Source organism: Gouania willdenowi, chromosome 1, assembly GCF_900634775.1.
Source record: "Gouania willdenowi chromosome 1, fGouWil2.1, whole genome shotgun sequence".
Taxonomy (NCBI): domain Eukaryota; kingdom Metazoa; phylum Chordata; class Actinopteri; order Blenniiformes; family Gobiesocidae; genus Gouania; species Gouania willdenowi.
Window position 1 is genome coordinate 36,177,223 of NC_041044.1, and position 25,710 is coordinate 36,202,932.

Here is a 25,710-nt window from a genome sequence, read left to right on the forward strand (position 1 = left end):
TGCACATAAATGTTTTAGTTTAGGGGCCTAATATGGTTTGATCTCAAGTGTGCCACATATTTTTTTGCAGGAAAATGAGTAAGCTTAACATTATTGTGCCCTAGTTTGCACTTCTACAACGTATACATAAAATACTAAATATGCAAAGAGTGATGGATATTATTCCAAACAGAATCTTTACTTTAAAATTACTAGATTTTGCAAATAATTTCTATTTAAAGGTCCCATGTCATGCTATTTTTCACCATTTGTTCTAAGAACCCCAAAAACTTAGTATTTGAGGGTTTTTTTCCCATTTCTATTTACATGTCAATCACGGCAGAGAGCTTCCTGGAGGCGCGGCTTCTCTAGTTCAGTGCCACGTCAAATTCGTCATCAAAGTGGGAACGCATCATCAAATTGGAGCGAGGTGTTTGGGCTCACCCTGCAGTAAGAACGGAGCAAATCACCCTTTAATGATTGAGGGAATTAATTAAAAAAACACTTTGGGCATGTGTATGACGCCCTAATAGCACTTTTATCATGTTTAAAGCACAGAAAAGTCCATTTGCTTAACATGGGGTCTTTAATATGTCATAATTTAAGGGAAAAATAAAGATTTTGTGAGAATTTAGAGTTTTTTTTCAACAGTTTAACATTAAAATTGAATGCAATCATTTACACAATGCCGAATTGGATGCTCCAAAGGGCTGAATTTGGCCCCCGGGCCATGAGTTTTACACGTGCTTTAGATGTTTGAGAATGAACATGTGGTTCACCAATCATCTGATTTGAGGAGCTTTATTGTGAAGAGTTCATCGTGTGATCATTCATTCATTTTGTGCCAACGTCTTTCCGTTCTGAGCTTCACTTCACAGGCTTGATGCCAGAACTACGACGCCCTGAGGCAGACTGCCTACGTGCACGGGTTGGAAACAACCCACTTTAGAGAAGAAGTCCAGCATCCTGCGGTCACACTCTCTCAGCTCACAGAACACACCTTTGGACCCTGAAAAGGAAAAGATGAACAAGTAAATTCACTGACATAAGAGACGTTTCAATATTTTAGACAAAAATCCTTTATCGCCATTTTAATCTAGAGCTGAAAGAAAGATATTGAAAGGAATATTATCATCATCATTAGGCAAACTACCCTCTATTACATATGTGTGATGAGGTCCAGGGGCAAAATCAGGCCCTTCAGAGCACCTGATTTGGCCCTAAGGAAAAAGTCAAAATGAGAGAGAAAACATGACTCATTGAGTAAATTACCAAATAATTCTGTTGTAAATTGTTGTTGAAAGAACAATATTTTTCTAGAATCAGGCAATTTTTCTCAAATTATTCCACAAAATCTCCTCAAATTGAATAATAATTCGTCAAAAAATCAAAGAAAATGTAGGTATCTGTCACTAATTGCTTAGATAACATGTTAAGGTTTAATTTTACCAGACAACTGTTCCTCAGGAAATTTACTTTGATCTCCTGACATGTTTCGACTGACAACTGCCAGTTTTCATCAGAGGCGTATGCTGATCGCTTTGATGTTACCTTTGAAGTTTCCTAGACTTCTGCGTAATAATTCCAGCAAGATTTTTTTTTTGTCTTCCTGTGATCGAAATGGTCCGTAATTAGCCTTTGAACTAAAATGAGTTTGACACCCCTGCTCTAATCAGTGGTTCCTCACGTCTCCATCCAGGCCTTTACATATGCTGCACCTTGGTCATGGAACAGTCAACAGCTTCAGCATTTTGTTTCCCTGGCTGAATTCAAACCCATACGGACAGGCCATTAAAAAAGTAATGCAACTGGATTCTAAATCATTTTAATATGTTTTATTTGTGCCTCTTGGTCAGGTCTCCCTCAAAAATCATATTTGTTTTGAAGGAATTTGCAATAAAATAATGGTTAAATAAATAGATGAGTGATATCTTTTAAATTCTTCACTTGAACTATAATAATAATAATAATAATAATAATAATAATAATAATAATAATAATAATAATAATGGCTTAGATTTACACAGAGCACTTAAAAACAAAAAATTGGGCAACTTTTTAAAAATTAGTATTAATTAGTATTACCAACTGTAATATAATAATAATCGATATCCTAGAAACAGAAACAAGCTTTATTTTTGTAGTGATCTTTATGTTTTAGGAGTCCTTTGTGTTTTTTTAATGTGGTTTAATACAGTTAGAGTTGCTTTGTTGTTGTTTTTTATTTTGCAGTCGTCTGATGTGTTTTTGGAGTAAATTTGTGCATTTACTTTGAGGATCACACAAACTTTGATGATCCTTGTGAAAGTGATCGACAGCCACATGGTTTGAATGACGCATGAATCACCTTCTCCATTACTTAACTTGTTGAAAACAAATTGTATGTTTTTGTGCCATCTGGTTATTCCAATTTAAAAATGAGTTTTAAATCTGTCTGAGCAGCTTTGGCATCTTATTCTCACGTCACGTGTGTGGGTTTTCTCAGGCTATTCAGATTCCTATCCACAGTCAGAAAAATGGGTGTTTAGGCTGTGTAGCATCTGAACTCTGTCACACTTTTTTGTGTGATTAAACGAGTTTGATTTCGTAAATAAATGAGGGATCATCCGTAAACACCTACCACTGCTCCTGAGGCAGGACAACAGCTGTGTAAGCAAACGCTTGGCTGGAGATGGATCACTGACCCGTGGAAGCACCTGCACAGCAACCAGGGAGGGGAACTCCTCCAACAGGGAATCACTTAATGCCCCCTAGAGGAAATAAATTAAACTATAGTGTTAAAAACAACCCAATAATAAAGTTAGCAGGACTTTTAGTAACAGTTTAACACCTGCAGCTTAGTTACGGACAGTTTAGCATCAACAAGTGCAAGGGCATAACCACAGATGCCAAAGTCGTCTTCCAGGACCAGCGCACACTGAGGGGAGGGAGGGAGCTCACCCGCTGACAGGCTGCAACACAACAGAGGAACTATGGGACGCCCATTGTAACGTTACGCATGCTAAAATAAACAGCAACGTTTTGCAACATTTAGCAACAAACCATATTTAAACAACATATGTGAATTTTTTTGTTACTTTTGACCAGATATACAGCAATATTTGAGAATTTTGTGATATTTTCTTCTCATAAAAAAATCAATGTTGAATCTAAATTTGAAATCTATATGCTAAATGTAAATATTACATTTAAATATAAATGGTAAATCTAAATGCTAAAAGTTAAATGTAAATCTAGATGCTAAATGTAAATCTAAATGTTAAATCTAAATATTACATTTAAATATGAATGTTAAATCTAAATGCTAAATGTAAATCTAAATGCAAATCTAAATGCTAAATGCTAAATGTAAATCTAAATGCAAATCTAAATGCTAAATGCTAAATTTTAAACATTAAATCTAAATGTTAAATGTATAATGTTAAATGTAAATCTTAAACGTGAAATCTAAATGTAAAATAAGATCAGATTTAACATTTATATTTAAATGTAACATGACTTAGATTTAATATTTCACATTAGGATTTTACATTGACATTATATTTTTATGATAAAAAAACCCCACATTTTAAACGTGGTTTGTTGCTAAATGTTACAAAACGTTGCCATTTTATTTTCGCATGTGCAACTTAACAATCAGCGCCCTATACAGTTTTAGGCAACCGTCACTGCTCCAAAATGACTTTGGACACAAATGTAGGACAAAAATTAATTCATAGACACAAAATACATTTTCAAAGATACAGGATAGAAAAAAAGTGAAGTAAAAACACTTCTGTACATCCGCCTATACGACTCCAACAATGACAATAAAGCTGGTTGTTTACAGTGGAGATCAAAACTTTCAAGCATCTATTCCAACGTTTTACATCCTGTTTTGTTTTTTTTAAGCAAATCAACTTGAAGTCAGCTTTAAACATCGTTAAAAAAAGCTGACTCCTCCTCACCCGTCGCTGAGCAGTGGAGGCTCCATCATCGCAGGTGTTTTGTCGTCTCCTGCTTCCTGCATCCCCCTGTAGACCCTCTGCACCTCCACCTAAGTCCACAAAGAAACCACATAAAGACATCAGATCAGGATGTGGGCCTGAACACCACACAGAGCATCAGGATGTGGGCCTTCCCCACCTTGTCCTCTGGGCAGTACGGTCGAATGCAGTAAACGGCCGTCGCTGCAGGTTGTCTGAACAGGTCTCTGTTTCCATGTCCAGGAAGCATCCTCTGAAATCACAAACAGAAAGTTTGGTCTGAGAAAACATTGTTTGTGGACAGTTGTACTGGAAGAACAGGGACCCCAAACCACAGATTGGCAACTTTCAACTCAAAATTAAATAATCAACATTCTGTGTGGCTTCTCTCAACATGACGTCATATGGACGACAAAATACTTCTTGTTCTGTGGCATCAGACACCAGACTCACATGTTGTTGGTTGAAGGATGAATATGAATGAATAAATAGAAAACAAACCCAAATGACTCCGTTGTTCTTTGTTAGTTTGGTGCGATTACCTGAAACTCTCCAGAAAGGCCTCCTCTGAAGTCCCACGGCTCGGGATCAGAGCACATCACCTGAGCAGAGGGTCGACCTCGTCTTCCTGAGGACAAAACAGCCTTTCAAACTTCAGCTGCAGCTAAATCTAGACTTTCCCTGTGATGTATTGTTTAATAATCAGTTTAAAATCCAAAGTACAGTATCTGGAGACAGTAAAATGCAGATTTAAAGCCTGGTTTTATAGCTGAGAGCAAGGTTGGGGGTCAATTATAATTGTAATCGCATAATTGATCATTTATTACAATCGTGACATACTTTTAATCGATAAAATATATTGCTTTTGTATTCATAGATGAATTGTAATTGGGTTCAGATAATTGACTTTGTAAATAGCATGGAAATTATGTCAAAATTGTCAATTATAATTTAATTAAATACAAAATTGAGGAACCGTGTTACAGTTCTATGGCTTTTACATATGTAGTTAACAATTATTAAAATATGTTTCATATCAAGTTTACCTGTCAGTTCTCTCGAGGATCATTTTATCATTTAAAAAAATGATATCTAGGTGTATATTGACAGAAAAAAGGCTGCACCATAAATGTTAATACCGATATTTTAATAGGTTAGGAAGCATAACAAGGAAACCAATAGATGAGAAAATAATTGTATGATAAATATTACTTTGTTGTGTATTTTACAGCTGATTTAAGACATGTAATAATAAGAGATGCTAACACAAGAGGAAGGCTAAGTTTTATGGGGTTTTTTATTTAAGGCTCAGTAACTGCGATTAATTGAATTCGAACTTCAGAACATAAATGTAATTGACTTTCAGTGGAAAAATAATAATTGCAATTTTAATTGTAATTGGAAAAAATGCTGGTCATCGTAATCTTAAATGAGTTGTAATTGAACATGGATATCTGAAGACGTATTTGTAATCAAAAAATGTAATTGACCCCAACCCTGGCTGAGATGCAGCGTTGCAAACATTGCGTTATTAAAATGCACCAGTGTGAAGAAGAATATTTAATCCAAATATCAGAGGAACAGGAAGTGGTTCTTACCAAGTGTTTTGACGTAAGCTCGAGCCAAACCCACGCCGCTCTTAATGTCGCAGATGTAGTTGTAAAGGTCGTACAGGATGCTTTGGTTTGGCGCGTTGGACAGGCGGTTGAACATCTGCACCACTGCGTCGCACATGTCGTCAAACTGCTGCGCTCTGGTACGCCACTCTGCTGTCTGAGAGGACGGTGGTTGGATCAGGAAAAAGGATCTTTAAGATCAGTCACGTCTTACCAGGGTTGGGCTCAATTATAATTGTTATTGCATAATTGATTAATAATTACAATTACGGCATAATTATAATTGTAACTGCATTCAAAAACATCTGTTGGTGTTGTAATCATAATTGAAATGTAATTGAGTTTAGATAATTAACTTCGAAATTGTAATTCTATGGAAACTTCTATGAATTTCATGGTAATTCTACAAAAACTGTTCATTACAATGTAATTAAATGCAAACCATATTTTCATTGGTTAGGAAGCCTAACAAGCAGAGGTAAAAGTAACGGATAACAAGCACTCACGTTACTGTAATAGATACTTATACATAAGTACGTTTTAAAAAAAAGTCAAGTAATTGGTTACATTTCTACACCCAACCATTACAGAGTAAATTATTATATTCTGTTTTAAAACTATCAAAGAACATTATGAAACTATGCACAGCACCAAAACAGCAATGAATGCTGGTTATTTTCTCAGAGCACTCGTGAGTTATTATCACTTATTTATTTGATGTATTATATATATTATTATTATTATTATTATTATTATTATTATTAAGTATCAATTTTTTCAGCCTGAGATTTTATTTACAAGCCCTTTATGTTATACAGATGCATTTGTGGAAAATAAATAAATTAAGTTCCATGTGTGAGGAGACGAAATCTTAAGTTTCAAGATTTCATCTCTTAATTTTTTATGTTTATACATGAAACTTAATTTAAAACTTGATTTATGACCAAAAATACTTTTTACTTGTACTTGAGTATTTTATGTATGACTTAATTGACTAAATAAAGTGATTGACTGATTGCTTCAATAATTGACTCGCAAAAAAATGAGAAAATGACTTTAATAGAAATTGCCAAAAAAAAAAAAGAGGGGTGGTCCGGGCCCCTAATCAAATTGTGTGAGGCATAATTGTAATCTATGCTGAATTACCTTTGAAACAATTTATCACAACTATCTTCCCAAAAATTTGGAAATTACCCGAGCCTCATTTTTAAAAAAAAAGGGCTTTGAGCATCATAGTCAATCATTGAGTATTCATACCAAACTGCATTACAATCTAACAAGAACTAACGGAAGAGTAGTCATTTGAAAAATGGGGCCCCCGTGACAAGTATGGGGTAATGGGCCCCAATTATACATTAGTATGTGCCAATGATTCGGTACCACCAACCGTCGTAATATTTGACTCGCAAATAAATAAGAAATCAACTTTTGTTTTTTTTTTTGTCTTTTAGGGTCCCAAATCGAAAATTGGGCTCTTCGTGTCGATGCGTACACATCCTTAGATGATACCCACCAAATTTCAGCCCAATCCGTTAACAAATAAGGAGTAGTGATTTTAACTAGTGTACACAACAACAAGAACAAAGTGAGTGACTGGCCTAAAAAATGCCAGTCACCATAATCATAATAGAATTGTAAGTGAACATGGATATTTGAAGACATAATTGTAATTGAAAAATGTAATTGACCTCATCCCTGGTAATGTATTTACCTGGTCGGTCTCTGCTGCAGCAGCCTGACTGTGCTTTCTGAGCCAGTCCAGCTCCTGCAGCATGGTCCTGGCCGTGGGTCCGTGTTCATAGGGCAGGTAGAACAGGTCTGACAGAAGCCTCAGGTCATCCAGCGTCAGAGGAGCAGCTGTGTACAGCGGGTTCTCATTAGGACCAGGAACATACAAGCTCTCTCCCATGTCCGTCTGCATGGGCTCCTCGTCCGACGCGTCCTTCTTCAGATGAGCTGGAGGACGACACGGACCTGTAGACAACAACACAGCCAAACAGCTGGTCAAAGTCACTAGTGAAAATTACTGATCATTTTCACTAGTAAAAGTAATATTGTCTATGTTCTGCATTAACTTTGTCAATGTTATGAATATTGTATGATTTCAACATAACTTTGATAGTCTGAAAATCAACAATACAGCATAAAATTGAAGTAGTCTTGACTGTATAAATAAATAATGTGTTTGTATTGTCTCTATACCCGCCTTTATGAACTAATCTTATTGCTTTTTTTGTGACATGCTAATAGGATGTAGCACAGTTTACAGTTATTTCCCCATATTTCGACAGTATGTTAAAAAGGGAAAACATTTATGAGAAATTTGATTTGAGACTTCCAACTAATTTCATTATTCATTATCATTCCTTGTTTTGTTTCCTTCTACTTTGTCTGCACATGCTGATGGAGGTCAACACTACAAGAAGTGCAATATTTTTAAGACAGCAATGCATGTTTTGTTATTGCAATTAAATAAATTAATGTATTTTATTGCATAATTGTGACATACACAAGCCCTCCCTAAGGAAGAGTAAGAAACGCTTTATTAAAGGAAGAATATAAAAAGAGAGGGCAGTGTTACACCTACCTAAGTGAGGAGGAAGGGAACAGGGAAGAGAAAGTCAGGGTAGGAAAATGGAAGGGGTGGGGAACAGTTGACTGTTTTAAGGTGAGAGTGAAATGTGATGTTATAGTTGTGCATATTATGCTTACTGTGTTGTGTAATTAGTTCAGCCAGTCTGGTGACAAGTGCGGAGAAACTGAAGCGGGTGACTCAGCATCCAGATTAAATATTATAGTGTTGGCCATGAACAGAGGGAAGGAGTGAGTGGTTATACCTAAAACTGGTACAGTATTTGGGATCGACGTGTCTATCCATTATTATTCCTAAAAATGTATTTAAATTACTATCTGAATTTGTTCCCCATCTAACACAACACGTACTGCAACATAATCATGGTCAATAAATAAATAACTCATTTATTTACTAATGTATTTGAGATTTTTGGTGTGAATATGAGAGTCAAGGGACTCCTGGACCGTAAAGGAGAGGAGGTGGAGAGGGTGGGTTTGAATAGTATTTGTATAATTTTATTTTACGTTATATTATTAATTTATTGGTTTTATTTTTTGGGAAAACCTTTCTCCTCTTTCTTTTCTTCCTCTCTATCTTTCTTCTTAAGCCTTGGCCACATGCTGTGGGGACGTATGGGATGATATGTACAGGAACAATGACTTTTACCCAGTATCTAAGGAACTATTAACCATTACTTATGGTGTAAACTATGGAAAAAATAAATAAAATAAATCACAAAAAGCAACCAAACAGACGTCCTATCTACTGTGCATCATATCATTCAGCGGTCGCGTGTTATTTATTTACCTCCTGGTTGGTCTGTGGTCATGAACTCCTGCAGCCAATCAGTGAGGGCCAGGCTCAGTGCTTTATGGGGGCTGTAGGAGGCGTCCTGGTCTTCGTCTGCTGCTTTTGGACGCCATGAGAGTAACAAGCTTAGATCAAAGCTAAATAATCCCAAAGGAGAGTTGATCCACATTAATACAAAAGAGTGGAAAACAATCATAACCACAACAATGCTTTTAACAATAAGATACAGCTGCTATACATACTATAGGGGTGTCCCAATTCGACATTGATATCGGATATTGGTCCAATATCAGCCAGAAAACGAATATCGAATTTTATCGGACTGCATCTGAAATCTATATACGTTATATTTGTTCAAGTGTAGAATACTGTAGATATTATGTTGAAGGTAAAAATGTATGTAACCAATTGGTTAATAATAAACAGGTCAGTTTTTCTCATACCTACTGTTGCTGACTATTGTTCTCTGTTTCAGTAACATCACTTGATCAAGTCTTTTTTAACATTCCACACTACAAAATAAGGAATAAAAGTATGTATGTATCGGAAGTGTAAAAGTTGTATCGGGACATCCCTAGCTATGCACGCTATAGGTTTTTTCCTAGAAGGTTCACATCTCTCCCTAGTTTATTATGTGAGCAGATTGCAGAGGGTACACCAAAGCATTCATCTATCACTTTCTATTAAATATGATAACATAACATGATAACTATTTGTGCTGGGCGATATGGACCAAAACTCATATCTCAATATTTTCCCTCAAAATGACAATATAAGATATTATTCTCAATATTTTTTAACTAAATAAAGGCAATTCTGGGTTAAATTTGCTGATGTGAAATACCACTCAGGCACATTTACTAACAAATGGCAATTTTTCTCCTGAAAGGGACAGCACGTGTGAGTGAGTTCTGTAGTGTGGCTTGTTTAGGGGAAAGTCTGGGTTAGAACCCACTCAGTGATCATCTGTGTTTTTCATGCTGTTCTGAGAATAGTAGTAGTAAACGACTCCTAAAACGAGAATTTGAATCCAAAATAAGATAGAAAATCAAAATATATTGATATAGGCATTATTGTAATATTCTATATCGCCAAAATAGAAATCTCGATTTATCTTGAATCTCAATATATTGCCCAGACCTAATTCCTATTGAGTTTAAAAACCTTTTGTTAAATACAGTACATCAAGACTGTGGAATGTTTTTATCAAACCAACAAAAATGTATGAAAATAGTAAAAGCAAAACTAAAAAAAAAAAAAAAAAAAAAGTCAGAACGACAGAAAATCATTGTTAATGAGCTTAAAGTCAGAATTACTGTTGGTCTGAACACAGGGTAATGTTAAAGGGAGCATGTCTACACGTGCATTGTGGTACATATATATATATATATATATATATATATATATATATATATGTATACTACATTGAACTAATACTTTAAGTGGGTGCTACTGATTTAGCGGTACACAAGCCAAACAAGTCTGTGATGCAATGCTCTAATAAATGAAAAAAAAAAAACAGGATTTTTGGTTGCGAGAAAAAAAATAAAAATAAAAAAATCAATTCACTCCAAACACCTTAACAAGGATTCAATGGATGACAGGTCTGTGAACATTCTTAACAAAAGCACAGTGGCTCACCCATCTCCACGTCCCTCTGTCCTCCATCTGCAGCCCATTTACACCATGTAGCCAAAGTGTGGATGGCCACAAAGTTTGGGTAAAATTCACAGTTGGGGTTAGTGAGGACTCCTCGCAGTTTGGGAATCAGCTCTGTGGGTCGCTCCTGTTTGGATGAGACAGTAGTTTATTATACAGTACATCAGGTACATTATAACACACTTGTCAAACTCAAGGCCCGGGGGCCAAATCCGGCCCTTTAAAGCTCCCAAGAGAGTAAAAAAAATAATTGATTTACACAATGATTAATTTCTTCACTAACTAATTCAGTTGTACATATCTCGGTACCTCCAAATACACAAATTCAATCAAACTGCACATTTTTTCCAGGGCTCACAGTTTTCCCCACGCTTACGTCACATGCTGGCAGTCATTTTTGACTTCAAATTGTAGTAAGCACTCCAAAAGCCTACAATTTTCCTCAAAATATTCCCCAACATTTCTCCAAATTAAATAAAAATTGGTCACAAAACCGAGCAGGGTCCCTACAGCTTCAGTCAAATTAAATTCAAGATTTTTAAATATTTTCATTGCCATTTGAAATTAAATTTAAGACCAACTTCACAGTTAACACATTTGGGGGGGGGGACATGCTACATTTTCACATAGGGTAAAAATACAACAAATTACAGTAAAATATACAAAAAAAAAAAGACTAAAATCACTCCAAAAACACACAAGATGACAAAATAAAATAGCAGAAATCTATAAAACAATAACCAAAATACAAATGACGACAAATATACTTTCAAAAAACGTTTTCAAAAGTAAAAATACAAACCATGACGAAAAGGCATTCAGAAAAATCTTTGTTGGACAGACAATTTTCGTTAAATGTACATTCCCCCATGTTGTTGAAAACAACTACGTTACTGTTTAGTAGTTGGTTCCGCTGTCGTAATTGTGCAATGTTGCGGTAAATTATGTATGAATGTTACTTTTTTTTTTTTTTTTTTTAATGTGAGACTAATTACAATCATATAATAATACTGATTATGTGTTAAAATGTAAGACTTTTATAACATTGATTTAAGACATTTTAATGACATTTAAATGAAACTAATGAAATGAAATGTAAGATGCAGGGACTAAATCTGTCACTTATCGGTGCCTTACATACTTTCAATGCTATTATAAGTGGAAGTGAAAACTAGGGCACATGAATGATAAAATTTCTTGTTTTAATGCCTAAAATCTGTGGTCCACATGAGATCAAACTGCTCTGTATTTGCCTGCCTTATAAGGTCCAAGGAAAATCCTTTGAGGGTCGTAGTCATTTGCATGAATGTTGTCCCAGATGATCGGCGCCCTCTTCAACACAGAGGAAACCTCCTCAATTGATTCCACTGAGATTTTTTCAGACACAACTTTTGGACCTGAAAAAAAAAACAAAAATAAACTAAACAAACAGAAAAGATAGATCCGAGACTTGTGTATCCAAATCCAGAAGATGCAAACCTCACCAGTCCACAGTACGTCGATGCCTGGTAGGAGCTTCTCCCCCACAGTGTGCAGATAGGAGGACTGACGTACGTTAGGAGTGCAGAAGGACGCACAGTAATCTGGAGATTCAGGACAGAACCAAACAAACTCCTGGGTTATATTTGCCAGATTAAGGATTAAGTCAGGGTTGGGGTCAGTAATATTTTTAAATTACAATTACATCTTCAATTATCCAATTACAACTCAATTATGATTATTTTGACCACCATTTTTTCCAATTACAAATAAAATGACAAATATTTTCCCCTTGAAAATCAATTACAATTTCTGAGGCTTTAAAATCCCCAAAAATTTAACTTTCCTCTTGTGTTAGCATCTCTTATTATTAAATCAGCTGTAAAATACACTAAAAAATATGATCTAACTTGTTTTTCATCTTTTGGTTAGCTTGTCAGACTTCCTTATCCATGAAAATATTGGTATTATTATTTTAAGCATGGACATCTGAGCCTTTTTTGTTTCAATATGTCCCTAGATTTATTTTATTTTTATTTTTTTATGGTAAAATGATCCTCGAAAACTACAAGGTAAACTTGATATGAAACATATGTTATTAATTGTTACCAAAGAAAACATATGTGTAAGAACTATAACTTGGTTCCCAAGTTGTCTGTTTAATTACATTGTAAATGACAGTTTTTATAGCATTTCCACACCAAATACAATTATGTGAACTCAATTACAATTACATATTTTTTCAAATACGATTAGAATTAGAATTATGTCATAGTTGTAATTAATTATCAATTAGGCAATCACAATTATAATTGACCCCAACCCTGGAGTCGGTCTTCTCTTCTGACCTGTGGGGCAGAAGAGGAATGTCTGTGGCTCCCCCAGGTGTTGGTACACCTCATTGCTGATGGCAACCTGAGCGTGGGCGAAGGAGCTGAACGCCTGTTTGTCTGCAGGACACATGTCGGCATCGATGTCATCGAAAAGCAGAGAGAAGGAGGTGCAGCCCAAAGCCCTCACCTGGAACCACAGATGCATTCACATTCCCACGACCATGATATCCATGTAGTTTACACAGCTCATGCAGGGTAATGTGATGTATGTATGTGCATTGAAGGCTATTAGTCCAATAAAATACCACACATTCATTCAAACTAGGCCTGGGCGATATGGTCCATATTTTCTCTCAAAATGGCAATATATAATATAAATCTCATTATTTTTAACCCAATAAAGTCATACCAGAAAGAAAACTGGCTTAAATTTGTTGATGCAAAAGGCATAAAAAAATCCATAAATTCAGCAAAATGATGGTCCCTTGTTCTATGAATCTGTGATAAACACATTTATTTATTTATCTGAATAATATCCACTGTTATCCAGGATGTTTATTATTATTTGCGCCATAGTGTATAGTCATCTTAAAGATGTAAATCTTTGTTTTAATCAGAAATAAAATGGGTTAAGCCAAAAGTGGTGAAAAGGGGTTTCAAAAACCACAGAAATTGGTTAAAAGTTGCAAATGTGGCCAAAAAAGAACAGAAAAAGTGGTAAAAAAAATAGGTTCAAAGTGTCTGTATTGGCTTAAAAGTGGCAGAAATGGGAGGAGGGGGTGTTGGGGTAATGCAATTTATAGGAACAATTAGTTTAACCTGGCAAATAATAGGCATAACAAATCGCGAATGTGATTAAATTGGCAAAAATAAGCATGAAATATGGTGAAAAGATATTAAAGGTGACATTAATGGGTCAATATATGCAATATTAGCTGGGCAAACTGGTGGAAAGGGTTTATAAGTGGCCAAAATGTCTCCAAAGTGGAAAACGTGCACAAAAGGCATTGAAATTTGACAAAGTGGCAGAAATGGGAGTAAAGTAGCAAAATGCATTAAAAACAGCAAATTTATGGCAAGAAAAAGTGGTGAAAATAGGTTAGAATATGGCAAGTTTGGTGTAGTTGCAGAAAAAGGGTAAAAATAAGCAAAAATGGTCTCAAATTGTTCAAAATAAATTCCCTGTTTCTTGAAGGCATCTGGTAACACCCCTGCCAGTGTCTTGCGACCCCAAGGTTGAGAACCAGTGCTCTAGGGGACAGCACGTGTGAGTGAGTTCTGTAGTGTGGCTTGTTTATGGGTAGGTTTGGCTTAGGACGCACTCAGCAATCCATCTAAACTGTATTTTTCATGCTGTTCTAATAAGCAGTGAAAGCAGTAACTCCTAAAATAAGTATTTTAATACAAAATAAGCTTTGAAATATATTGTTGTAGGCAATATTGCCATTTTCTTTTTGACCAAAACAGAAATCTCGTGATATATATCTTGAATCTCGATACATCGCCCAGGCCTAACCCACGCTGCGCACCCATACCTGATCCAACTTCCTATTCAGAGCAGCCACTTCCTTGGGGTTGGAAAACGTCATGTCCAGACCAGGAGAGATTGCATAGATAAAGTTAACGTCGTGCTCTTTGGCTGCTGAGATCAGAGCCCTCAGACGCTCTGGTAAAAGAAGAAAGGATGGATTAAGTCCCAGATTAAAATACATTTTAGAAAACCTTCATTAGTGTTTCTGTAAATTAGTTCTCCTTAACCCTTCGTTGTTTTCAAACGTGACCGTATAATAAATGACCTGTTCAGTTATGTATTTATCACATACAGGTGCCCCATTTCAGGATTGAACATATAATTAAAAGAAAAACTTTTACAGAAGACAAAAGTCAATTATACCTGAAATTTACTTCACTGTTATTCTTTAAATTCAGGCTTTTTCAACCTTGGAGTTGTGACCCCATATGGGGTCACTCAGAATCCAAGTGGAGTCGCCTAAAATGTCTAGTAAATTATTTTTTTTTTAAAAATTCTGATTGAAAGTATATTATTGTAATTTTTTAGATTATTACTCTTTTCCAAATTAAAACTCTAAAACTATTATTATTAGTATTATATACTTTCACCTCCTCAAATATAAATCTAGTTAAATAAAATCTAAATCAAATAATTAATTAAATAATTCAATAAAAAAATTACGTATTTTTGTAATCTTTAAAAAATTATAATTCTTTTTCATATTAAAACACCATCATGTATTCTATACTTTCACTTCCTCAAATATAAATCTAGGTAAATAAAATACAGTATAAAAATGTAATAATTATTTAAACAATTAAATCAAAATTATATTTTTGTAATGTTTTTAAATTATTCTTTTTTCCAAATTAAAAGACCACACACAATCTAAGACAACTGTATTTCATACTTTCATTTCCTCAAATATCAATGTAGTTTAAAAAAAAATACAGTATAATTATTAAATAGTTAAATTAAAATAATCTGAGCTGGCGTCACTGTAGTTCTACTCGACACAACACTATATCACAAACATGATCAAGAAGTAATGCTTGAAAAAAATAAAAATAAAAAGTCAGAAATTTGTGTCATCAAAATGGGGTCACGACCCAAATAAAAGGGCTGGGAACCACTGTTTTAATAAGTCAGCTACTAGTAGCAGTGAGTGTGTCTGATTTGTGACATCAGGATACAGATGAGTATGTGAGTAAAGCTCACCTGCCTCCTCAGCAGAGTACAGGTCTCTCCAGTACATCCTGTGTTTGTAGTCATCTTTAGGGGCGTACAGGTAAGTGTTCAAACCCCATTTCTGCTCCCTGTGCAATCAAACAGCCGCATTAAGGAAAGGAAAGGAATAGAAAAGAAACACTATTAATGTGTTGATCTTAGGGTCATTATTCCATGTCATTTCAACACATTTTCACACACTTCGGTCTCAAAAAATCAGATGAATACTTTTTGAGAAGTGGCCAATTCAGTGAGGGGTGAATCTATTGATTTTCATGCCTCCTTATTTTTCACCCATTTCAGTTTACAATATCTAAAAAATTACATCACATCAGAAACTGAAATTTGGTATAGTAATACAGCTCCACCTACTGTCTTAGAATATATAAAAAGATCTGCTATACATCCTATCTGGTGGACATGCCAACCCCTCAAATTTGGAGAAAAGTTTTTTGGCCACCATGTTTTGGCCTCCAGTAAACAATGTTGTATATGCCTCAACTCTCTGTTATCTTATCAGCTTTGTATAGTAAAAAGATTACTCTGTCTTAAAATATAAAACATTTATTTTTTATTTATGCGACTTTGTCATTTCTCTTTTGGATACCAACTTTGTTTTATTTCCTCCTGTAGGCCACATGTGTCAAACTCAAGGCTCGGTGGCCAAATCTGGCCCTTTGGCGCTTCCAATTCGGCCCGAACAGAGAAAAACATGAATCATTGTGAAAATGAAACTCCACAATATTTGAAGGGGCTCACAGTTTTCCCGGTGTTTAGATCGCATTACAGTCATTATTAATGTTAAACTGTTGGAAAAAAAACCTCAAAATTCTTACAAAATCTTAAAATTGTCCTTGATTAAAAAGAAATTGATCACAAATCTAGGAAATCTAAAGTAAAGATCCTGTTTGGACTGATATCTGTCCCCTATTGCTTAGATATTGTCGGTTTCTTACATATTTTGTATTTTATGTATATGTAGAAGTGCAAACTAGGGCAAAATAATGTTGAAATTACTTGTTTTCCTGCATAAAAGTTTGACACCCCTGATTTATTTACTCTAAAAAAAACTTTAAAGTAAAATCTAATGAAAATTCCCAGGGTAATAGCCAGGGAGATGATGAACAAGAATCCATTGAAATATCCTTGTCACCGGTGACAGATTTTTCACAATAAAATACTGAATATGAATAAAATATCAAAGTGTCACAATGCAATTTGAGCAGAATTAACCTTTAATTTTCTGAAAAACTATACAATAAAATTTGATCATAAAAAAAAAATACCCAGGATAATAGCCAGGGACATGATGAACAAGAATTCTTCAAAATTAAAATTTGAATATAAGTAAAATATTAAAGTGTCACAATGCAATTTGAGCAAAATGATCCTTTATTTTTTCAAAAACTATATTGAAAAATCTGCGAAGTCTGAGAATATAAGTCTGGGACATGAAGGAAAAAAATTAATTGAAAGTTCTAAAGGTTGTTTGGGCGCTCCAGGTACCCGTACCGTAAGTCCTAGTATAGACGCGCATCATATTTCAAGCGGGGGCTGGCTTGGCCGGAGTTTTGCACATGACAGTTCACATGACCGCAGTTGCAGTTCCATAATTTAACCCCTGCTAATGTTATATGTATTACATCTTAAAATGTAGTTTTCATTTTAAAGTATATTTCCAAATCTCTTTCTAAAAAATATTTTCTGCAACAACCTTTTAGAAGTGCACCTTTGCTTGCTTTATATATAAATAACAGAAGTGTCTAGATGTATGTGTTCATCATGCAATGCTTCTGGTGGATTTCCATGAATCGAATCCAACGCAGACCTTTTACCTTTTAAACAGCTCAGTCCTTTGCTCCATGGTCCATGGACGCCCATAAAAACCTGCACCAGAGGCAATAAAAGGTGGAGTTTCACTCCAAACTGGGACATCACAACTGGTTACGACCTAACATCCGTTCTGGATCTACAGTCTGGGACCATCTCAGGGGTCGGGTTATGACCCCGGTCGGTCCACAGGTGAGCTCACCTTCCACCACACCGCTGATGAAGACCCGCCTCCCGGTGTGAGCCGTTTCAGACATTCTACTTCTTTCTTCAGGCTGTCACTGAGTCACTGTGTGGCACATTTACTGACTAAAGCACTATTAGGTGAAAAAACAAGGCAATAAAAGTGAAGAAATAGCGTCTTTATCAGTGTAATGCGTCTGCTTCCGACATCCTGGCGACGTCTTAAAGGGACAGGAACACTTCAGTTTCTTAAAGAGACAGGATCCTTAATGATTTCAATGGGACAACTGCCCTGAGGGACGAGTGTGATTTTGTTACTTATAACAAAATTCCAGAATTGTAAAGAGTACTGATATATCATACTCAAATAGAAGTACTGCTACTTGATTGAAATTGTACTCAAGTGCAAGTAAGTCATACACAAAATACTCAAGTACAAGTAAAAAGTAGCTCAATAAGAGTACTCAAAGTAAAAGTTACTGTTTACTTTCAACCCCCCCCCAGTTTTTTTTTTTAACTCAATTACACTAACGTGAGTACTTGTAATCCAGTACTTTCACCTGTGCAAAATTCAAATTTTTGACAAATTACAGTTTTCTGCAGACAAACTTTTTTTTTTTTTTTTTTTACTGTTTGGGTCAATAGAGAATTGAAATAGTACTATAAATCCATCAATTCCTTCTGAAAAAACAAAAACTCTATGAGAACATCAGATTCAATTCAATTATTTAATAATTCCAATGTTCAACCCCATACACATTTAGTATAATATTATATAGTTTAGGCCGATACCATGTACAGGAAACATCAGCGTAAAGACGCTTGTACCAGAATATAGTGTTGTCATTCATTTTCAAGTACTGTATAGTTGTTCATGTTCTTAATGTATAGCTTCACTCTGATTAACTGGTGTACGTATACCTGCTGTTTTATTTCTGCCTTCTTTTAAAATAAATAAATAAATAAAGCACTCCATAGGTTGTCATGGTGCTATTAAACATTGCTTTCAACAAAGCCCACTGGTTAGAACTGAACCTGAGCGACTCCGCCATCCTAATCTCAGAGAGAGAGATGGCACAGCAGGAAGTCTCCACTAGGGAGGATAAACTGTTCCTCTTTAAAATAAGTAACAATGAACAATTAGTTCAATAAAAAAAAAAAAACAACAATGAACAATTTGAAACTTGCATTTTAAATGATGAAATGCTCAGACCAGTTTGGATCCAGCTCAGATTAAATTAAGGTGTACAGTAGGTACGATTATTTTTTTTTAATATATATGACTTAAGAAACAACTAATCTGAAAACGTGTACACCTTCATGAGAACATTATGTATGAAATATATTTTATTGGCATATTTTACACTCAACACGTTGGCTTTAACATGCCATGTTAACAACTTAAAATAAAAGAATAACATACAATCTGCCTGTGGCTTTTAAACCTTTGACTTTAGTGCAACTTAACTGAGGTATTTATGCCTAGAACAACAAATAAATGCAGAAAATTAGTACTTTATTTTTAGATTTTATTGAAAAAACACAAGCTGGTCAACATGCCCAGGTTTCAGTGCACTTCTTTGTGTAGTTACAATGTCTCCTGCAGTGGAAAATACTTTCCTGGTTAAATAAAGCTTAAAAAAAAACAAATCAATCAATAAATTTTTTTTTTAATCGCTCCGAGAATCACCTCACGTAATATCGCGATATATCTTATTTTTTTTTTCCCCAACGCCCCTAGTATACAGTATGTGGCCCCTTCAGAGATTTTCAAGATGTAGAATATTTTCTGTTGCACTTTTTAGATCATGTAAAGCACATTGAATTACAATGTGTATGAAATGCTCTATTCAAATAAATTTGCCTTGCCTAATAAGTGGGTCCTTAAATGGACCTATTTCAGGTATAGATTATTCCCTCTAGCACACACAGACATGCCTCTCCATGTCAATCAATGGTACTATCAGGTCTGTAATGAGGTGCTGTACTTACAACGCTACAACGCTGATGCTAACATGCACAGATGATCCTCTGTACTTGCTCAGTTACCCATGACTACTTTAAAACACCACTGCATGAGAAAACATGAACAGAATGATTAAAAGAAGGCTTAACAGAAAAAAAAAAGTTTATTATGCAAAAGTGGCTATTTTCAACTTTCAATCATCAGTGCTTGGAATACAAAATGGAAGTGCTAAATATTCAGACATGTCAAATGAAAAATGCTAATATGGCTTAATACATTTAATACACAAATCAAACTGCATGTAAACCGTGTTTAAAAGAAAAACATAAGTCTGCTAATTGAGAAAAAAACCAAAACCATCTTCAGCCCATCTTGAGTGGATGCTGACGTCCCACTGCTACCTTTTCAATCCTCTCTGAGCCTGTTTCAGCAACGAATCAAAGTCCAGGTCGTCCAACGTGCTCTTTGAAGGAGACTGATCTGTGTCTCTGTTGGCATCTGTGGAAAGAGGAACAAATTCAGATAAAGGACATAAACGATGGACATAATGGCGTGAACCTCGATTAATGGTCAACGTCATATGATTTTTTTTATAGCTGCTAGCCGGCTATGCTAACAGTCTATCAGCTTTACATTACATGATAAAAACTAGGCTTTATACCGATCTGATCGGCTATGTCTGATATATTTTGCATTTTATGCAATTAATGAGATCGGCTGTAATGTGTTCTTTCGCCGATCCGATCAATGACATCATTGTCATGATGAAACTTTCTGTAGACGCTCCCATTGCATTGTTTTATCATCTCATTTACACCGAAGAGTTATTTGCTCTACGTGACACAGCTTTATTTCACTCGCATTTGTGCACAAAGGTAAAAACCTATGAGTAAACGGCAAAAACTTCTTCCCCAGTCTACTGGCTCTGAAAGCAGGGGTAGCGTCTGCTGTTAGTGTGTGCGCGACTGTTTTGTTTATTCAGCCTGAGCATGTTAAAATGGAGAGTCCGAGGGAGGAGCGCTCCCGTTTATTTTCGCTTTCATAGCGGAGGCTTCTTTCTATGAGTTTCATGGCAGTGGTGAACATAGAAGCGTGCGTGTGTGTGCGTGTATGCGCCCCACCTCTGTGCACTCTGTGTGGCATCGCAAAACCCGCTGTGCACCTATGAATATGGACTATAAGCAATAGCGGGATTTGCGATGCCACAGTCAGAAAATATGTGTTTGCTTCTAATGCTAATGCTGATGGAGGCTTCACGTAGTTCCAGTGTGGTCTGCCTCCACAGCTTCATCTCCAGCTCTCTTGTAGTCGACACAGCTGCTGTTCAGGGACTGAATTAAATGGTTTAGCTCACATTTATACCTGAAAGTGCTCGGTCTGCATCGCATTTTAAAAAGCAGAGCCATGACGATAATGTGCGGGCAATGTTATGTTCAAGTCCTGCATGGAAATTCTTCAACTCTTCCACTCCCTCACAGTCACAAGGGTGCATTTAGGTCCCGAAATGTGGTACTGTTTGATTTTCTGTGAATCTATATCAGGTAGTACCAAAGGAATGGACTAATAAACTATCAAAAACCAGAGTTTGTTACAAATTTTGGGATGATGACAATTATACATTGTTGATTGTAAAGTGCTAGAGTGCTAATTAAAGTGCCGTAATGCTAAAGTGCATGGTGCTAGCTGTCTGGAGGCTCAGGTCCTCATTATGTTGCACATTGCCAGATTATTGTACAGGAACATGAGTATATTACACTGCACACTACCCTACTTTCCCTGATTATTAAGTGCTATGTTGGCTAGAATATTGCACAATGCCCATAACACACAGGTGCACATGCGGAAGTGTGAGTATGTATTGCACTAGAAAGCATACATAACGTACAAATGTGGCCCCCAGGCCTTGAGTTTGACATGTGAAATCTTACCAAGATCAGCATAGTTGGAGTTACAAAACTGTCTTCTTCCCCAAAGCAGATGTCGAATGGCAACTCGTCGGGCTTCCGTAGCTTACTGCCATTATCGATGGCAGCAAAAAGCATCTTCCATGTTGTAGAAGGTGACAAAGCCGTAGTGGTCCACTGCAGGATTCAAAAAAGGATGATTGAAAACTCATCCAAACACTGACATTTTAGTGAAACTTGAGAGGCGTCTTACCCTCTGTCTCTGAAGTGAAGCGAGACACACTCGACGTTTCCGAACTGAGCAAAGCGGTCTCGCAGCTCCTCGTGCGTCATCGTCGTCCGGATGCGGCCGACGTACACCACTCTGCGCTCGTCCTGTGCACAAAAGTTGAAGGTGAACTCTGAGCACTAAGAAAAAACTTTTTCAGCGGCTGACGTTGCTCACTCACTATGGCTCGGAGTTTCTGCATCCTGATTTCATGCTCCCTCCTGATCCTCCGAGACTCTCTGGGTGAGCAACAAACATTATTCAGATTACACAACCCACGAAGATGCATAAATTACTTCTTTATATTTTACCTCCGATTTCAAAGTTCAAATTAGGCTCGGGCAATATATCAACATTAAAGACATACATAATTTTCTATTTTGGCAATACAGAAAATTACAATATCATACATATGAATATATTTTTATTTTATAGCTGATTTTAAAATAAATACTTGTTTTAGGAGTCGCTTCTTTCACTACAGCATAAAAGAACAGTTAGATGATCAATGAGTGCGTCCTAAACAAACCACAACGACAGAACTCACTCACACGTGCTGTCCTTAGGGGAAAACAAGCCAAATGTGGCACACAACAAAAAATACATATCTTACTAAAAAAAAACCTAAGGTACACAAATAATACACACATGGACAACAAAAATACAGAAAAGGGCTAGAAAAACACAAAAGTTACTCCAAAAACACAAAACTACTACAAAAATAAACAATTTGACAACAAAAATAGATGGAGTTTTCTATTTTGGCGATACAAAAAACATCACCTATATCAACATATTTTTTTTATTTTATATCTTATTTTGTATTACATTACTGGTTTTAGGAGTTGTTTTTTCCTCTACTTCTCAGAACACATGAAGCTCAGTTAGATGATCACTCAATGCGTTCTAACTCAGACCTTCATCTAAACAAGTCACTACAGAACTCACTCACACGTGCTGCCCCTTATAGGAGAAAAAGCCAAAAGCAGCTCATATTGTGCAGCTCTTTGTTAATAAATGTGTCTGTGTGGCATTTTTCATCAGCAAATTTAACCCAAATTTGTCTTTCTGGTAAAACTTTATTGAGGTAAAAATGTCGAGGGTTATATCGTATATCTACATTTTGAGAAAAAATATCAAGATATGAATTTTGGTCCATATTGCCCAGTCCTAGTTGAAATAAATAAATAAATACATTGGTTTTTAGATGCTAAGAAAAACAAAAATAAGTACAAATACAGTTAAATGTAAAAGTTATTCCATCACACTTTTATCTGAGATTCCGATGGTGTGGAAGACTTGATAGATTTGGTGCTCCAGGTTTAACTGACCTGCAAACATCTCTCCACCGCCTCCGACATGCGTACTGAGAAGGTGATGGTGATCTTGATGGCGACCTGGACTGGGACCATGACCTGGATATTGACCGACTGCTCCTGGACTTGGAGTAAGACAGCCTGTTGCGCCGCGGGGGCGAATCTATCGATGAAGGCGATGACGAACAAGAGCTGCTCTGCGAACTCTGGCGGTGCAACCTGTTAGAGCGACACACAGATGTTTAAAGATGCACATGAGGGGAAACCTGAAGAGTTTAGAAACAGAAGAATACCTGGGTCGTTTTGGAGAGCGGCAAGCAGAGCTGCAGGAGGAGGAGGACGACGATGAGGAACATGAGCTGGAGTCAGAGCGTGAAGATCTACTCCGGTATCTCCTTTTCCTCCTCCCTCTGACAGGGGGGCTGGGGGGAGGAGTGGGGAGCGAGCATGGAGGCGTCTGTAGAGCTTCCTCTGTGGATGCCTCAGATCCTGCTCTGTTGGTTTGCTCTGGATGACGGGGGTCTTTGGACCTGTTCTGCTGGGGGGCTGCGAGATGACGGGGGTCTTTGGAACTGTTCTGCTGGGGGGTTGGGGGATGACCCACAGGCTCACAGTAATCGTGCTCAAAGGACACATATGAAAACACGTGAGGTGGGAGTCGAGCAACTGGAGACTCTGTCGAGCTCATGTGAGTCCTTTTGGAAGGTAGAGGACGTGGATGAATGATCTGAATGGCTTTGGGTGGGGGCGGAGTCCGTCTAGGCGGATCCTGCTGAGAGCTCTGGATGGTTTCAGTGCAGAGTGGCTCAGGAACAACTTCATCTCCCAAAGACTGCAGATCTGGATCCTGCTGAGGTGTAATTTGTGTCCTCGAAGTTTCTGGTGTTTCCAAAGATTCGGGTGGTTTTATAAAGGATGGTGATGTGGACTTTGTCTCTGAGCTTGCGTCTTGAACTTGGTTGAAAGCTGAACCACAGAGAACAGGCTTGGGCTGGATACAGACTCTGGCCTCTTTAGCTGTAGGAGGACCAATATAAAACAGGTCAAATAGGACAGAATGAAATGCATCCATCAACCTGGAGCCTGCAGAGACCTGGGAGCTCACCTTGTGTCTCCTCAAACTGCTCCAACAGGCTGGTCAAATCACACGCTTCAATGCCTGCTGGGAGAAACAGGATTTAGAGCAATATTCTGTCTCCTGTTGCTAATAAACCCAATTTATATTCCAATGCAGATCAAATTCAAGCTTCCTGTGATCAGAGCTTGGAAAGGAACATGTTTTCTAAAACATTGGACATCAGTCCTTCAATCAAACACAAACCTACTCCACAAGGAGGGAAGTTTTATTGGATTCTTTAAAAGAAAAGAAAGAAAAAAAAGAAAAAAAAGGATTTGTTCAGTACGAAATACAAAAACCTCCTTTTCATGTTTTTTTTTTTTTTTTAAAAATAAGGAATATTTTTATTCATGGATTTTTGTATTTGTTTATTTTTCCAAAATGCTTTAGTCTAATAAAAAAACCTGATTCCAATTTTTAGGACTATATGAAGTGTCTTGAAAAGTGCTGATTGGAGGATTTAGCAAGCAAAAACTAGCTATGGACGAGCACGTACGACAGCCTTACGTAAACATATCACCGGAATGATTGACAATTAGGAGGACCAATGGTCTTGATGATCTACCTGGAATTTGAAGCCAAAATAACATCCTCCACAGTACCTTCAACTTTAAAATGATATATAATTCTAAGGAACCATCCTAGTCATGACATGTAAACAAGTCAAATGGGTTTTACACTTTGAACAACTCCCATATATAATTCATTTAAAACCCAGTTAAGAAAATGGCTTTTGAGAAATCAGAACTGCAATCATCAGCCCTGATAGTCATGAGTTATCTTGCATTTTACTTTATATTTAAAATATGTATTGAACCATTTAATGAAACTGATTTTTTTAGTAAGGTGAATAATAAAGTTTTATTAATGTTTTTATGCTGTTTCAGTGTGACACTTTTTATTGTAATGTGGATAGATTTAGTTTTTAGGGGGACTTTTAAAAGATGTCCAGGAAAACAGATGTAAAATAGCCATTAGTCTAACTCTGGAACATTTACTGTAATGTTGATGAATGTACATTGTCCCTGTCAAATACACAAATAAATAATAACATAATGGAACACGTTTTTAAACCAGGTGTCTTCAGTTACCTGAATCAGTTGCTGGTCTGTCTTGTTTACAGCTGTTACCAGGAGGCGATGGTTCATCAGGAGGAGAAAGCGGCTCTTCTGACATGGATGTGTGTGAAGCTGTAGGAGGAAGAGCAGGAGGCTGACTGAGCAGTGCTGAGAACAAACTGGTCTTTGGTGATCCTGGATGAGGTGACGAGGGAGTCTTTGGGTTACTGTTGCGTTGGTGAGGCTCTGCAGCAGATTGTGTGTGAACTGGAGACCCAGAGGTGGTCCCGCTGTGTGTGTCTGTGTCAGTAAGACTAGTCTGTACTTCCTGAGGTGCTGCGGCCATGCTTTGGTTACAATTGTGGGGTGAGCGGTTTGCATGTGAGGTACATGTGTGTGGAGGAGGCAGAGG

The 25,710-nt window shown here is 36.6% G+C and overlaps 2 protein-coding genes across 4 annotated transcripts; both read right to left on the minus strand.

Moving 5' to 3' along the window:
* Positions 1 to 764: 764 nt before the first annotated feature.
* Positions 765 to 17,883, minus strand: ogal (O-GlcNAcase like). Of its 2 annotated transcripts, none has more exons than XM_028447099.1 (17): positions 17,689 to 17,883; positions 17,492 to 17,543; positions 15,648 to 15,745; positions 14,452 to 14,582; positions 12,932 to 13,103; positions 12,089 to 12,187; positions 11,862 to 12,001; positions 10,587 to 10,731; positions 8,943 to 9,041; positions 7,272 to 7,534; positions 5,543 to 5,717; positions 4,487 to 4,572; positions 4,105 to 4,197; positions 3,927 to 4,015; positions 2,810 to 2,930; positions 2,600 to 2,729; positions 765 to 988 (listed from the first exon to the last, which is right to left on the minus strand). In XM_028447099.1, exons 1-17 carry the CDS (start codon positions 17,741 to 17,743, stop codon positions 852 to 854), a joined length of 2,085 nt encoding a protein of 694 aa, XP_028302900.1. In that variant the 5' UTR covers positions 17,744 to 17,883; the 3' UTR covers positions 765 to 851. The 2 variants fall into 2 exon arrangements, with proteins under 2 accessions (XP_028302900.1, XP_028302890.1); XM_028447089.1 differs by having other exon boundaries at positions 8,943 to 9,044.
* Positions 17,884 to 19,295: 1,412 nt separating this feature from the next.
* LOC114464458 (peroxisome proliferator-activated receptor gamma coactivator-related protein 1-like) lies at positions 19,296 to 25,679 on the minus strand. 2 transcript variants are annotated; one of them, XM_028448685.1, is made up of 8 exons: positions 25,332 to 25,679; positions 24,229 to 24,282; positions 23,417 to 24,140; positions 23,139 to 23,342; positions 21,989 to 22,046; positions 21,793 to 21,914; positions 21,564 to 21,716; positions 19,296 to 20,133 (listed from the first exon to the last, which is right to left on the minus strand). In XM_028448685.1, the coding sequence occupies exons 1-7, from the start codon at positions 25,642 to 25,644 to the stop codon at positions 21,584 to 21,586; spliced, it is 1,608 nt and encodes a 535-aa protein (XP_028304486.1). In that variant the 5' UTR covers positions 25,645 to 25,679; the 3' UTR covers positions 19,296 to 20,133; positions 21,564 to 21,583. The 2 variants fall into 2 exon arrangements, with proteins under 2 accessions (XP_028304486.1, XP_028304476.1); XM_028448675.1 differs by having other exon boundaries at positions 24,229 to 24,285.
* Positions 25,680 to 25,710: the final 31 nt, after the last annotated feature.

Coding starts and splice junctions, on each gene's coding strand:
- ogal (XM_028447089.1), bottom strand. CDS start 17,743: ATGTCTGAAACGGCTCACACCGGGAGGCGGGTCTTCATCAGCGGTGTG. Junction 14,583..15,647: donor GTACTCTGCTGAGGAGGCAG/GTGAGCTTTACT, acceptor TTCTTTTACCAG/AGCGTCTGAGGGCTCTGATC. Junction 989..2,599: donor GTCCTGCCTCAGGAGCAGTG/GTAGGTGTTTAC, acceptor TTTCCTTTTCAG/GGTCCAAAGGTGTGTTCTGT.
- LOC114464458 (XM_028448675.1), bottom strand. CDS start 25,644: ATGGCCGCAGCACCTCAGGAAGTACAGACTAGTCTTACTGACACAGAC. Junction 24,286..25,331: donor CAGACCAGCAACTGATTCAG/GTAACTGAAGAC, acceptor TGTTTCTCCCAG/CAGGCATTGAAGCGTGTGAT. Junction 24,141..24,228: donor GCAGTTTGAGGAGACACAAG/GTGAGCTCCCAG, acceptor GTCCTCCTACAG/CTAAAGAGGCCAGAGTCTGT.